General features: G+C 57.5%; 5 protein-coding genes across 5 annotated transcripts; all 5 read right to left on the bottom strand.

The window, feature by feature from the left end:
- Positions 1 to 371: 371 nt before the first annotated feature.
- Positions 372 to 692, bottom strand: LSCM1_02840 (uncharacterized protein; the record flags this gene model as incomplete). The annotated part of the gene is made up of 1 exon (XM_067320406.1): positions 372 to 692. One exon carries the CDS (start codon positions 690 to 692, stop codon positions 372 to 374), a length of 321 nt encoding a protein of 106 aa, XP_067175781.1.
- Positions 693 to 1,343: 651 nt separating this feature from the next.
- LSCM1_02839 (uncharacterized protein) lies at positions 1,344 to 2,948 on the bottom strand (the record flags this gene model as incomplete). The annotated part of the gene is made up of 1 exon (XM_067320405.1): positions 1,344 to 2,948. The coding sequence occupies one exon, from the start codon at positions 2,946 to 2,948 to the stop codon at positions 1,344 to 1,346; it is 1,605 nt and encodes a 534-aa protein (XP_067175780.1).
- A 1,750-nt stretch (positions 2,949 to 4,698) lies between these two features.
- Positions 4,699 to 7,668, bottom strand: LSCM1_02838 (uncharacterized protein; the record flags this gene model as incomplete). The annotated part of the gene is made up of 1 exon (XM_067320404.1): positions 4,699 to 7,668. One exon carries the CDS (start codon positions 7,666 to 7,668, stop codon positions 4,699 to 4,701), a length of 2,970 nt encoding a protein of 989 aa, XP_067175779.1.
- Positions 7,669 to 8,366: 698 nt separating this feature from the next.
- On the bottom strand, positions 8,367 to 9,284 carry LSCM1_02837 (uncharacterized protein; the record flags this gene model as incomplete). The annotated part of the gene is made up of 1 exon (XM_067320403.1): positions 8,367 to 9,284. One exon carries the CDS (start codon positions 9,282 to 9,284, stop codon positions 8,367 to 8,369), a length of 918 nt encoding a protein of 305 aa, XP_067175778.1.
- An 872-nt stretch (positions 9,285 to 10,156) lies between these two features.
- LSCM1_02836 (uncharacterized protein) lies at positions 10,157 to 12,952 on the bottom strand (the record flags this gene model as incomplete). Its single annotated transcript, XM_067320402.1, has 1 exon — positions 10,157 to 12,952. The coding sequence occupies one exon, from the start codon at positions 12,950 to 12,952 to the stop codon at positions 10,157 to 10,159; it is 2,796 nt and encodes a 931-aa protein (XP_067175777.1).
- Between the last annotated feature and the right edge of the window lie 283 nt (positions 12,953 to 13,235).

The following is a 13,235-nucleotide window of genomic DNA, read 5'->3' as shown; positions in this document are numbered from 1 at the left end:
GGGGAGGGGAATGGACGATAGTGTGAAATGGTTCAAGAGAGACATGCGACTATTCTACTCAGCAGAGCAGTCGCGCTGCGACAATATGTTCGCGTACGGATATAACTGCCGGCACGCATCTGCAGTGCCGATGAATGCCCCCCACCCCAGTCTGCCGTCTGCCAAAGCCCCTTGCATTCGAGATGCGCGGAGTGACAGAGAACGATGAGGACGGTACAGACGGGTTTCTTCGCAGTGCCTCGGCTGCTTTCATCAGGTTAGTCGAAGAATCGAAAATCATCTTGAGACAGGAAGCCAAAAAAAGGAGAGGAATGACAGGGGGCGGGAATGGCACTCATCGTGCAGGCTGAGGGACGGAGAGCTTGACTGGCTTACCAGGTGGGGTCCTTGTTGCCTGTCTTCTTCTTGTCGTTCAGCTCAAAGTGCTTCGTGCGCTTGAGAACAATCTGGCGGATGCACTTGCACCCAGAGCACTGGAGCTTAAGTACGATCTTCTTCGTCGTCTTGGCCTTCTTGTGGAAGACAGGCTTGGTCTGACCACCATAACCAGACTGCTTGCGGTCGTAACGGCGCTTGCCGCGAGCGAAGAGGCGAGCCTTGCCGGCCTTGTACTGCACTACCTTGAACGACTTGTGCGCGTTGCAGCGCGCGTCGTCGCAGTGCATCACCTTCTTCTTCGGATAGTTTACCATTGTTTAGCCCCAATCTGGGGGTCCGTCGCGCATTAGGATGTGCGCAGCGAAATCGAGAAAGGGAGCGGTGGATGCGATAGACAAAGGTAGCCGGCCGCCCGCGTGTATGTAAGGAAGGGGTGTGGAGGGCAGCGGGGATGGTAAAGGGGTAGGGAAACGAAAGAAGATGAGCGGGGGGGAAGCGATTGAGAAGTGCATCATTATGTCGCTGCACCTCACACAAGGATGCACCGTGTCTTTCTATCGACAGAGAATAATGTTCTGTTATCGGGAGAGGCGCTGGAAGTGCGTCCGGTCTACTGGCGCTGTTCGGTGTGGGACGGAATCGGTGGGATTACGTGTGCCGCCGCGTGCGGCTCGTATTACAGCCGTCGCAGGAGAGGCCATCACGCTGCACCTCGGTTGAATATCAAAGTTAATGAGAAGGAAACGTGCATGGCAGCACGCACAGACACCCATGCAAGTATGATACAGAGGAAAAAGTGGGCACGCCTCAGTCGATACCAGCGACAGCAGCGGGAAGAGGAATGTGCTTTCGTGCTGGGAATCAAGGAGAGAGGGGAGAGGTAGTCGGGTGGCTGACTCCCACCCCCTGTGCCCCCTGTCACGGACGCCTAAGCACGTTCTCTCTTGTGTACTCTCTTCTCCATCTCACTTGTCAGGAATATCCGCATATTCATCGTTGGCAGACGCCGCCGTCTGCTCGCGGCAGTCGTAGGCGTAGAAGTTACGGTAGCTGAGAAGAATAGGAAGAATGGTAGCCTGCTGACCAGACTTCTCGATGTCCTCGAACGTCACCCATTCGTGCCATGCAGGATTGATCATGTCTACGATTTCGGACAGGATGGACTGCGCCGAGATGTTCACCATAAGTCCATTAGCAACAAGCTCGCTCGCGATCTCTTTGCAGAAGCAGTGAAGCGTGGCGATCTTGATATGAGTTTTCGTGTCGTCTAGGTCTAAGACGGCCCAAATGTACCGCATCGCTGGCCGCGTCGCAGCGTGCTCTGTTGCGATCACAAAGTTCAAGTAAGTCTTGTAATCCATAATGTGGCGGCTGCCGCTGTGATTCACATGACACTCAAACACGCGCTGAATCGAAAGCTGTGTGAAGCTGTCATTGCTGTAGTGTGACAGCTCCTCGCGAGTGAGAACGCCGTCACCGTCAGCGTCGAGAGCGGTAAAGTGCTCGTAGATGCGGCTCATCAGTGCGAGGGAGAACCAATTGTCCATACTCAGCAGCTCCGCCTGCACGTAGTCCATGGAGGCGGCGCTCCAGTAGATCTGCTCCCGTGGTACCTGCAACTTCGTCTCGCCCTCCAGCAGCTGCATCTCATAGACGTCCGACAACGCGTTTCCCTCACCTTCGTAGGAGAGTACAAGTGCTGCGACGGTGTCCTCTGCGTCGGCGGTCGGCGAGGAAAACTTAGCCGGTACCTCGACCAGGCAGCCTTTCGGGAAGGTGATGACGGCATCCTGCGCATCGCTCTCAAACATACGCAGCAGCTCAGAGAACACCTCACTCTTCATGAAGGTGTCGATCGGAATCGCCCCCACACCACGCGTGTCGCACATAAACATGAACTTACGGGACGCATGGCACAGGTAGTAGGGCAGCATCCAAGGCGGCATGTCGCGTACGAGGCGCAGGTTAGGGACGAGGTCCGAGATAAAGAGTTCTATGTCTTCTTGCGTCAACCCATTCGACAGCGGCGACGACGCGCTCGGCGGGCACGGGAGACGGCCGCCGATGGCGCGCTGCGCATGGTCTAGGAAGATCGGTGGTGGCGCTGAGGCATCCAGCTCCAGCTCAACTCGAATGCGAAACAGCAGCAGCCGCTTGGCCGCAAAAGCATACAGGGGAACTGCTGGCACGGCCCCGTGAGACGATCGTATAAAGGCGAGAAACGTTGCCGGTGAAAGAAAAGGGTGGTGAAAGTAGACGCTACGACGCCACTCCCGCACCTGCGTATCCGCCACGGCGTCCTCGTCGGGTGTGACATGAAAGAGTACCTCATAAACCATGTTTCGGTAACCCTCGTAGGTCAGCACCAGGTCGCTGTATGTGTCCACAGCTGCACCAGCCTCGCTCTCCTTCACGAGGCGGTACTTTACAATCGCGTTCCACAGCGACGCCGGGTTGGTCGATGCGTAGAGAGGGGCAATACGAGCGTTGAGGTACTCTTTTTTCGTGTTGTAGGCTTCCTCGATTGCGCGCCTCTGCGTGCCTGTGATGGCGTAGCCGAAAGGGAACATCTTGCCGAGCGGGAAGTGGTGCACCGCCGTCTTTAGTTTAGCCTGCAGATGTGCGCAATTTATCGTCGGTTGTCACCACAGATTAGAAGGGAACGGCAGGAGAGGGGAGTTGGACTAAAGAATGTTTCGCCTACGAGCCGCTTCTTCTACCGCCGAGAATGAGGAGCGGGGCCGCAGTCACAACAGTCCACAGAGCCTGTATACGAGGAAGACATGCCCGCGCCGGGCAGGGGGGAGGTTAAGTGTGCCAGAGGAGAGCATCTGAGCCGGCCACCAAAACCTCAAGAGCGATATTTTTTCTGTGGTGGGCGGGCGTGCCCCTCTTTCGCCGCCATGCAGCACCAAACAAGCACCACTCAGCCCTGGACTCGAAGAAGAGCAGCAACCCGCCTCACGGCGGCCCCCACCATGCCCGTCTCCACAAGGAGCATCTTTCAACGTGACGAAGGCTACCCCTATTAGTGGGCCATACGAGCACCAGGTGAGACTCCCTGCGCGGTAGACGAACGCTCTGTCTTTCAAGCCGATGACACATACGCGTCCACATTTGCAGGTTGCTGCGACGCAGCACCGTCCTGGGCCTTGCTCTCCGACAACCGCAGCGACGTAACGCTGCGAATGTCCTACAGAATAGACACTGAACCCTGATAGCGTGCATGAAACGATCTGCCTGTCGTCGACGTCCATGAGGTGGAGGAATGACCATTACGGTTCTTTTTTCTCTCCTCCCTCTTTCTTCCTACTCCTTATACGTAGTAGCAAGCCTCCTCGCTTGCCCATAAGCTTCACCTCATCGCTCCCGCTCAACGACTCTCAAGGAGACCGGTCCTTCGATGCAATGAGACATGCACCAGCTTCTTCCTGCGCCCGGTCTACCTCACCGTCCCCTTCTTGACCTTGGGGCAGTGATCGCGAGAAGCAACTTCTCTCTCTTTGTCCCCATACAGAGGAAAAACAGAGAAAGGGGGGAGGGAGGAAGCTGAGGGCACTGCTAATACGTACCATAAGATCGATGACAGGTGCGCATGGGGGAGGGGGGAAGACGAAAAATAAGAAACAGAGGCGAAGCATAGACTGCTGGAATCGCGCATGCGCGTGGTTCCCATATGTGAGGGTCACAAAGAGCCACGCAACCGTCGTCCAGTGAAGAGTGTTCAGTGCGTTCATGAATATTGCCTACTCTCGCGCTTTGGTGTCGAAGTACTGCTAGAGGAAGGAGGGGAAAATGGCTGCGGTAAGATGGGCTCTTCTATGGAATCGTGTACCATGAGCGACAGGGCAAACGGGTAGGACGTCGCTAAGGAGAGACGACCAACGGATCTATTCCATCCCTACCGCACTTGCTGTCGTTCTTACAACTCCGAAGAAACAGAGCGGGGCGACTCTCTGTATGCATTATGATTCACATGGCCGCTGAGACGATAGAAAAAGGCCAGAATAAAGTTAAGATGCGTGTGCAGGCAATGTAGTGTTCCCCGCCAACGTCGTTCTCAAGTTCCAACAAGTGGTGGTAGTGGGAGGAGGAGGGGGGAAGATACCATGCCTGGATCTGGACGCGTATATCGTGGCTGGAAGCCGCCCGATGCACGATGTCGATACTCCCTAATAAGATACCAAAATGCAGTCGCAATCAAAACATCAGGGAACTCTTCGCTCCCTCCGTCAGGCACTGCCATCTCAGGTGTGCTGGCGAAGTGGTGCAGCCGCACTCATTCGTAGCCGGGGCGTGCATCGATGACCGGCAACCTCCTTATTCGTGCCCACCGTTGTGAGCATCTTTCAAAGTTGCGGCAGCATCAGCGGTGCCGTTCGAAGACGCTGGTACGTCCAAGTAGGCCACCTCGAATGAAAAGGTGCGCGCCACAAGGTGGGATCTGATGAAGACGGAGATGGCCTCCTCGGGCGTGCTGCTGGACCCCCCCGTGGGCTTGCCGCCCATTATTTTGATCTTCACATGCGCGCCTTTCTCGATACACGGTTGGAAACACACAAAGGCACTCGTGATCGCTGCAGCCACGACTGCGGTGCCGAGGATATCCAGCAGCGATCCCTCCGCGTTCCACGTCTCTTGCGTCTCCTCATTGACTAGCACGACCTGCCACTTCGCGGTAGTCAGCTCGACAAATAGTGACATACACGGCGAAGACACCACCCCGACACGTCGTGGTGCAGTCTTCAAGATTGCCTCGTGCCACCTCTGCACCTGCGTGCATGTGCATGGGGGCAGCGGGGATGGTGTGTGTAGCTCCTGGGGGTGCTCCTGTAGCGTGGAGAGTCGGTCGTATACTATCTTCAACACCTTGTAGTACTCTGAGACAGCGACTTGTAGCACAGCCGAGCAGAAAAGGAGCTGCGTGTACAGCCGCTCTAAGTCCCGTGTTGACATCGTCCGCTTTGGCGACTCGACGCGCCTGAGGAAGTCGGCGTCTACAGAAACCTCGTGCGCGCCGTGATCGAAGAGCACACCAAGAAATTCGTACGTAGCATTGGGGCCACCCCCAGAAGACGCCGTCACCGCAGCACTGCAGTCGATGCACGCAGCCCACAGCTTCTTGCGAGCTTTCTGAACGTCGTTCACGGGGCCGTACAAGCGCACGGTGTGCACCCACACATCGCTGTGCACCGCATTTGCTGTTGCGTGAGACTGCAGCGTGTAGGACGGGTGCCCGCAGAGCGTGGAAAGAATAATCTGTACAATCTCCGTGGACACAATGTGACCAAGCGGAAGTCGCGTAAGACACCACCGACGCTCACGAGCATCGGTGAAGAGGAAGCGCTCCTGCAGATCAGGGGGCAGCAGAACCTGATCAAAGCAGTTCTCCAAGCTTTCTACACAGCCGCATGGCGCATTTACAGCGTCCAGGTAAGTGGAGATGTGGTGTAGTGGGACGTGTGGCTCGTAGCCGCTGCTGATAACCTGCTCGTTGCTGCCTCGCGGCCACGACAGAAAGCGCCGCCTCGTCTCCTTGCTCTTACTCTCCACCACAGTAAAGGCAAGTACAGTGTCCGGACCAGCGCTTTTCTTTGATGGCCGAATCAACTCAGCTGCCCTTAATTGCTCAATGTCGCGTCCTGACAGCAGAGCTGAGACTTCCTGGTGGGGGGGAAGTGCGGCCCGCGCCTCGGTGTGGAGGTATTGAAACAGCTGATCCACCCGCTTGACGACTTTAGGCTCCATTCGACGCTTGAGTTTGTCGAGGGAGAGCGGGGCTAGCGCGGCCACCTCCAAAGGTATTTGTTGGTCATCCTCCGTGATGGCCAGTCGCCGCTCAGACCAGGCCGATATCCCATCAGGGTCAACCGAAAGATCGCTCCAGAAAGCCTGCAGTAGGTCCTCTGTGCCGCCATCTCTGTACTTCAGCAGCGCGGCTGGGACGGTCGAAGGCGTTGTTGCTGCCGGCGTCGGCAAGGTTGGAGAAGCGCTGGTGGCGCGAACAGGGGTCGAGGGCGCTGCGGGAGACGTGTCAGATTCTGTCGTGCCCTCTGAATCCGAGTAGATGTACGTTTTCTTCGAGAAAAAAGGGGGACGCACAGATTCGGCTGGTGGTGACGGCGATGACTGGAGGACCTCTACCGTCGGTGACTTGAGTGCGGTTGTGGAAGGAGCAGAGGTTCTGTCAGACGAATCTACCGCTTTCTTGACCGCAAGGGGGTCGGCGGCAACGCTCCCTGCGACATCTTTAGCGGCCACGCACATCGACTGCGTTGCGAGTCCTTCAAAGGGCCCCTCCTGCGAAACTTGGTGGGTAGGCCGGACTGTGTAGCTTTCTTGACGAAGCACCACCGGTTGTGCAGCTCTTCGTAGAGATGAGGCCTCTGTTGATGAAGGCGCAGCGGGTGCAGCCGCTGCCGCACCCGCTTGCTTCCCCATCAGCAATGGTTTCTCATTTACCGTGGCTGATACGCTTCTGCTTGCGGGCATGTGGCGCGGCGCGCTTCTTTCGATAGGGGCATTCACGGGGACACTTGACCCCTGCATCAACGTCGAAGGCGCAGTACCATAACCTGCGGTGTTTCCCAGAGCAGCCCTCTTGAGGTATTTGACGGAGAAGGCGTACCCCGGTGGAAAGATGGATGGAGGGAACGTGCCCTGGGGCGTTTGTGGTGCTAATGCCATTTTCGCCGGAAGCGCTTGTGCATCATGGGTAAGCGCCGGTGGGCTCTTAACAGTTGGCTCGCTCGTCAGCTGTGGTTCGCATACTACTGGCTTCCCTTGCAATGACGCCGGCATAGAACACTGAACGGACGTTGTGGGGCTGATGGGGCAAGAGGCGTCTCGCTTCAGCTCGGAGGCGGCACATCTGTCCCGCCCACGCCAGACCCCGCAGCCCACGCCGCGGGACTGCTGAGTCTCATACATTTTCTTGAGAAAGGGATGTTGTTCGGCCCGGAGCGCAGCGTAGATCTCATCCGTGTTGATGCCCTGAAGCTCCGCCGTGAGGTCGAGGAGATGCTGCACGAGACCCTGACCGAGATTGATGTTGTCCTCCGAGTTCCACTGCACTACGTGGCGGTGCTCACGTGCTAGGTTCGCCCACAAGAGAAGGGAACTCAGCACGGACTGCCGACACTTGGCAGAACACGCGTGCACATCAAACGCTGATTCTAGTTCGCCGCGCAACTCGCAGGTTATCATGCGCAGGTCATCCTGCTCAATGAAGCGGTACCATGTCGCGACATGAAAGGGATCGAAACGCCTCGAGGCGGAGATGGTCGTCATTGCAGCACTGCCAGCGTCACCGAGCTTGTTCGCGTCGGTGCACAGGTATTGTGCAAGCCCGAGAGTGTAGGTGAGCTCACTGAGAAGAGGGGAAGGAGCGAGGAAAAAGAGAGAGGTGAACCGACGCGGCTCAGCTGTTCAGATCTGCAGGCAATCAGCTTTCCCGCCACCCGGGCGACACCGTTGAAGGCAGTGCCGAAAGAAGCGAAGGCTTGTGGAGGGGAAAGGGGATCGATGAAAAAGGAAGCGAGGGGGTTCGAGGGTACCGGCGCCGCTGTGCCCCCCCTCCCCCACGCACATACCCACGCGTCTGCGGACGCCGAGATTTCGATTCTCCGGTAACCGTCAGAGGCACTTTCCAGCCAAGCCGGAGTAAGTACCAGCTGGAAGGGCACACGTGGTGGCGCAGCAAGCATCTCTTGTGCATCACAACAGCGGTGCACGTGAGCACATGCCGTGGTAGTGGTCCGCTGTATCTATACCAGCATGTAAGTGAGCCGCGAATCAGCTAGGAAAAGGGCGAGGAAACAGCAACAGCGGAGGAACACACGCCTCCTTCGCGTCTGCCTCGAACGGTTACGACAGCGGACGCTATCCATGACCCACTTCGTCTCCACCTGCGTGCACTGCACCGATACTGCTGATATCGGACCAAGACTGCCGCAGCTACAATCGGGTTACAGAAGCACCGCATATATTCACGCGCGCATGGGACTTCCACAAATCGCGCACATCGCAGCATCTTCGGCAGGATTGAGTGAGTGACACACTTCGCAGACCCAACCGGAAGCCGTCTTCGCCGTCGTGGCAGCGGCTTTCCGAAGGAGAGCGGGCGCGCCATCGTCCGTTGGTAATGCTCGATTGCACCGTTTGCAGACCTTTCGCCACGAGAAGTTGTACATCTCGCACTCCGGGCACGTCCAGTCACCCGACTGATTCCCTGGTAACCCCTTCGCTTCCGCTTCAGATTTGCTCGATGCCCGAGGAGCGTGGCACTTGAGGCAGTGCGTGTTGCGCGAGAAGTTGTGCGCGCCACATACGCAATACCAGTCCCCTTTCTTGAATGGCTGTGAAGGAACAGAATCACCCGAGCGCGCAGAGGAGAAACCCGCGCCTGCCGCCGCCGCTGTTTCTGACTCCGCGAGATGCGTTGAAGTGGCCGCCGCAGCTTGTTCGAACCCGTTAGCGTGATGGTCCACTCGTTCATCTGCCGCCTTGCGGAGCTGCAGGTGCGACCTTGTCTCTCGACAATACATGCACGCCACACGTACCGCACCGTTGAAGGTGTAACAGGCCGGACACATCCAAACACCCTCGACAAGATGCACATTATCCCGCGCGGTGCTGCTGTAGTGCTCTTCTGCGGCGTCATCATCATCTAATCGCATGTCACTCAGAAGCGACAACGGCGAGGTATGCTTAGTGTCCGGAAGGTCGGTGCGCTTTTCATGGCAGCCGTAGCATTCTAGGTGAAAGTCGAAGTTGTGGAGGCCGCAGCCGCACTTCCACTTTCCAGGCGCTAAAGCCACGTAGCGTCGATCTGTGCAAAACACCGGAACCACAAAACGCTGTACAGCGCGCCATCTTACGCACGCCAGACCTCGGAGTTGGAGCATCTCTGGTGGACAGGCTGAGCAACACTACTTTGGCGCAAAGAAAGCAGAGCTTGCTGCCGATAGCGGATGGAGAAGTGCCGCGCGCCGAGGTGAAGCCTGTGGCGGGGGTGGCTGCACTGCAGGATGAGCCTTCAGAAGGCAGCAAGGACAAGCAAAAAAATACACGCCAAAGAAGGACTCGTGCCCACCAGCCGTGATGGAAGAACCAACACCATTTACACGCGATGAAGAAGATAGCGCGATGGTCAAATAACACCCTCGGCGAAGGTCATCCCATGCGGCAGCAGAGGGGGGCGGAAGGGGAGGGGAAAGAGCGGAGCCGTAGAGTGTGCGTACGCAGCCGTGGAATGACGCAGCTCTCCAGCACACCGTGACAGAAGCGGTGCGGCGACGGCGTGATTGTGGCGTCAGGACCATGAAGTTGCCGATGGGCATATCCGCGCGCACAGCGTCATGCGTAGGCGGTCTCTCTCACGATCGTCTACAGAGGCCGTTCATTAAATGCCCCACATATCAGCACCACTTTCAGCCCATGCGGATGGAGTTAAACGCCACATTGCCCCGTAGTAAATGTCGCTCTCACTCTTTCTGTCAGCTTCTGAATTTTCCAATACAAGAGACCATTCCTACACCGCGACACTGCACCTGACCCCCACCCCCAAGCACACACACACACACCTATTACCAAACACACTCACTGGGGCGCCCGTTTGAATATTTGTTCCTTCGCGGATGAACGCCTGCAAAACAGCATCGAAGTAACGACGGCGCACATCGAGCAGGCACGCAGTACCCTACTTCAAGCCAAGCTCTCTCTCTCGCTCCCCCTCTCTCACCTCTTCAATGGGCCCTGACGACAGAGCCGCTCTCTACTAATCATCGCCCCAAATGTCATCATGGACCACCGCCGCCTGCATTCCACCGGACTCGGTGTCGGCGTGGTGGTGAAAGGTCGATGCGTCCGGCACATGAGTTGTCGTTGCCACAATGTCGGGCGGCGGCGAGTGTGCAGATATCTCCAACGCTTCCGTCAGCGTCTTTAGACAACTCGGGGGGGCCTCGGCCACCGGCTGGAAGAGAGTGTCGACAGTTGCTGCAGTTTGTGTGCCGTGAAGCGATGCACATGCTGTGGGCTGCGGTGGCTGCGCGTTCAGAGGGTCTCCGTCTGGTGTGCAGTTAGCCGCGGCGCTCGCCTTCACCGACCCGGACGCGGGAGTCAGGGTGCCAAACATGGGCCCTCTTGGCGGTGTTGAGTCGACATTGCGCAGTGAGGGAAAGAGGTTCGGGTAGGCCGCCGGGCTAGCTAGCGCTTGGCTCACACGAGGGATCGAGGCAACGGACACCTTCCACTTGGCCACAGCGTCCTCGATGAGGCTAGGGCAATAGGTGCGGGCGTAGAAGGCTGCGTCACCTGCTTTGCCCGTCTTCTGCAGAAGCTCCACGCACTCCGCATGGCGCTGAGTGAGGTGGTAGCAGGTGAAGGCGAGATTCGCTTGCCCGCTTTGCAGACAGGAGTCGCCGAGGCGTGAAATCGCCTGCATGTCATTGAGGGATGTATAAATGAGCAGCAGACCGCTCCAGTCGCTGCACTTATGCAGCGACTGGATCGCCATGTCGAAATAGCCTTGTTCCAACGCAATGTCGCCTACCTGCTTCCAGTGTGACGTAACGTTTGCCGCGCTGGCGATCTCATGTGCCAATGACAGCCGCTTTAGCTGGACCGCCAGATTGAAGCGGTGCTCGTCGTCGGTGGCGATCTCAAGCGCCGTCTCCAGCAGCCCACGAGACTCGACGAACCGCGACAGTTTGTCACGCAGGCTCGCATCGATGGTGGGGAGGAGTGCATTCGCGGCCCCAAAGTCCTCGCGTACGATGGCGGCCATGTACTCGATAACATGCACTTGGAGGAGGTAGCTCGTAATGCACTTCTCCTTGTCTATGCAGAAGAGACGGTTCTCCTTTGGCAAGTAGCCGAGCAGATACTGGTTGCGGCTCAGCACCGCGATGTTGTTCACCTCACCACCGATATAATAATTGAGGCGATGCACATGATTGATGTATACAAGGCAGTCCCCCACCCATACCAGGTCACGCACTTTCTCATCCAGCTCCTCCACGAGGTCGAAGGAGAAGTCGAGGCCATCGTCGCCGGTGGCATTGTTCTGTTCAAGGTATTCCGCCACAGCGTCCCGATTGAATTTGAGGAGGAAGACGCTGCCGCTCGTGACGAGCGCAACGAGCTCACCTGACCCGTTCCACTCGACCGCTGTTGGGGTCTCGTCAATCTGCCGGATCAGCGAAAGGGTGCCCCAATCATAAAACATGATGCTGCTGCTCGTGCGCACCGCTAGCAGCGGTCCCCCAAACAGCTTATCAGCTACCTCGGGCAGCGAAAGTGCGGCACGCCCTTTAAAGCTCTTGTAAATTTTCAGCGTTGCCGAGCCCTCCAGTACGGCGTAGGCGCCGCTTTCCGGGCCCCACACAAAAGACAAGCACTGCCCGTACGACTTTGGGCGCAGCGAGAGGGACGAGATGATGGTGTAATCACTGTCGCCGAGAACGCCGATGAACTGGCCGTTTGCGGCATGAAAGATGGAGCGTGCGGTGGCCTCGACAGTGCCCATGTCCTTTGTCGCTACGCTGATCACCTCACCGTCGGGCGTCTCCGGATCCACGGCTTTGATGTCGATGCGCGTTATCTCGTTGCCGGTCGCGACAAGGACCCGACCGTTCGCGTCCATGGAAAAGACGGGCCTGTCTACGCCGACCTTGTAGACCCGCACGCCGTTGTCGAAGCCGGCAATGAGCATGTTTGAGTGGCGCTTCGATATTAGGGACCACCCACGTCCCATGTCCGAGTGGTTGCAGGAGTATAGCAGACGAAACGTCTCGGTAGAGAAGGCGGCGATACTGTCCGACTCGGAGATGGAGTACATCACCGGCAGGTCCGGGTGAAAGAGCACACCCGCAACGTTGTCCTCGTGGAAGGAGAAGACCTGCAGGCACGCCTTCGTCTGGTAGTCCCACAACCGCACCGTCCTGTCGTCGGAGCCGCTCAACAGGTAAGGCTTGTCGCCGCGCGGATAGAACTCGGCACAGTTGACTCCATCTTCGTGACCCTCCAGTTGATAGTTCGGCGTGGGAATGTTGATGCGCCAAACCTTGATGGTGCAGTCCATCGAGGCGGAGGCAAACGATGAGGAGTCCTTTGGGTTGAAGGCGACGGCCATGCAGAAGTGCTGGTGCCCCTCGTAGGTCATCTGCAGTGCCCACCCCTTGCTCCAGTCCCACTGCCGAATAGTCATGTCATCTGCGCACGACAGCACCAGGGGCAGCTGGTCGTGAATAGCGACACAGCGGATGTAGTCTTCGTGGGCCTGGAATATTTTCGTCCGCTCCATCGTGTTGTAGTTGAACACGCGCAGGTTCATGTCATCACATCCGCACACAAAGCTTTGCAGACGGGGAATAAAGCGGACACAGCGCACCGGAAGACCTGTACCAGTATCAAAAGAGCGGACGAGTGCCTGCGTCTGGTAGTTATACAGGTTGAGACCACCCGAGTACAGTGCTGAAATGAAGATGGGCTCCTTGGGGTGCATGTCCACCATCTTCACACGCTGGCTGGGGGCCGTAAACTCCACCGTGGCTGCGGTCCCGGCTGACATCTTGGCGCTCCTGGGCTGCGGAGAGGCGTGAATATGGGCTTGTGCGTATGATACTTGTGCGGTTGCGCTTGACTTTTCCCTTTCTGTGCGTCTGCGTGTGCTATGCCCCTGACAGAGACAGCAGGCGCACCTCACACAAAGGTTAGGCGGAACGATCAGTCCACAAGGCGATGAACCCTTCCAAAGCCAGAGGACCACCACTTTGAGAACGTCTGTCTGCTGTCTCTTTCGACGAGAATGCGATAGATCAGAGAGAGGGAGAGGGAAAGGGGGGAGGGACAGG

The sequence above is a fragment of the Leishmania martiniquensis genome, chromosome 33 (assembly GCF_017916325.1).
Source record: "Leishmania martiniquensis isolate LSCM1 chromosome 33, whole genome shotgun sequence".
NCBI classification, from domain to species: Eukaryota; Euglenozoa; class Kinetoplastea; order Trypanosomatida; family Trypanosomatidae; genus Leishmania; species Leishmania martiniquensis.
This window is presented reverse-complemented; position numbering and strand designations above follow the sequence as displayed.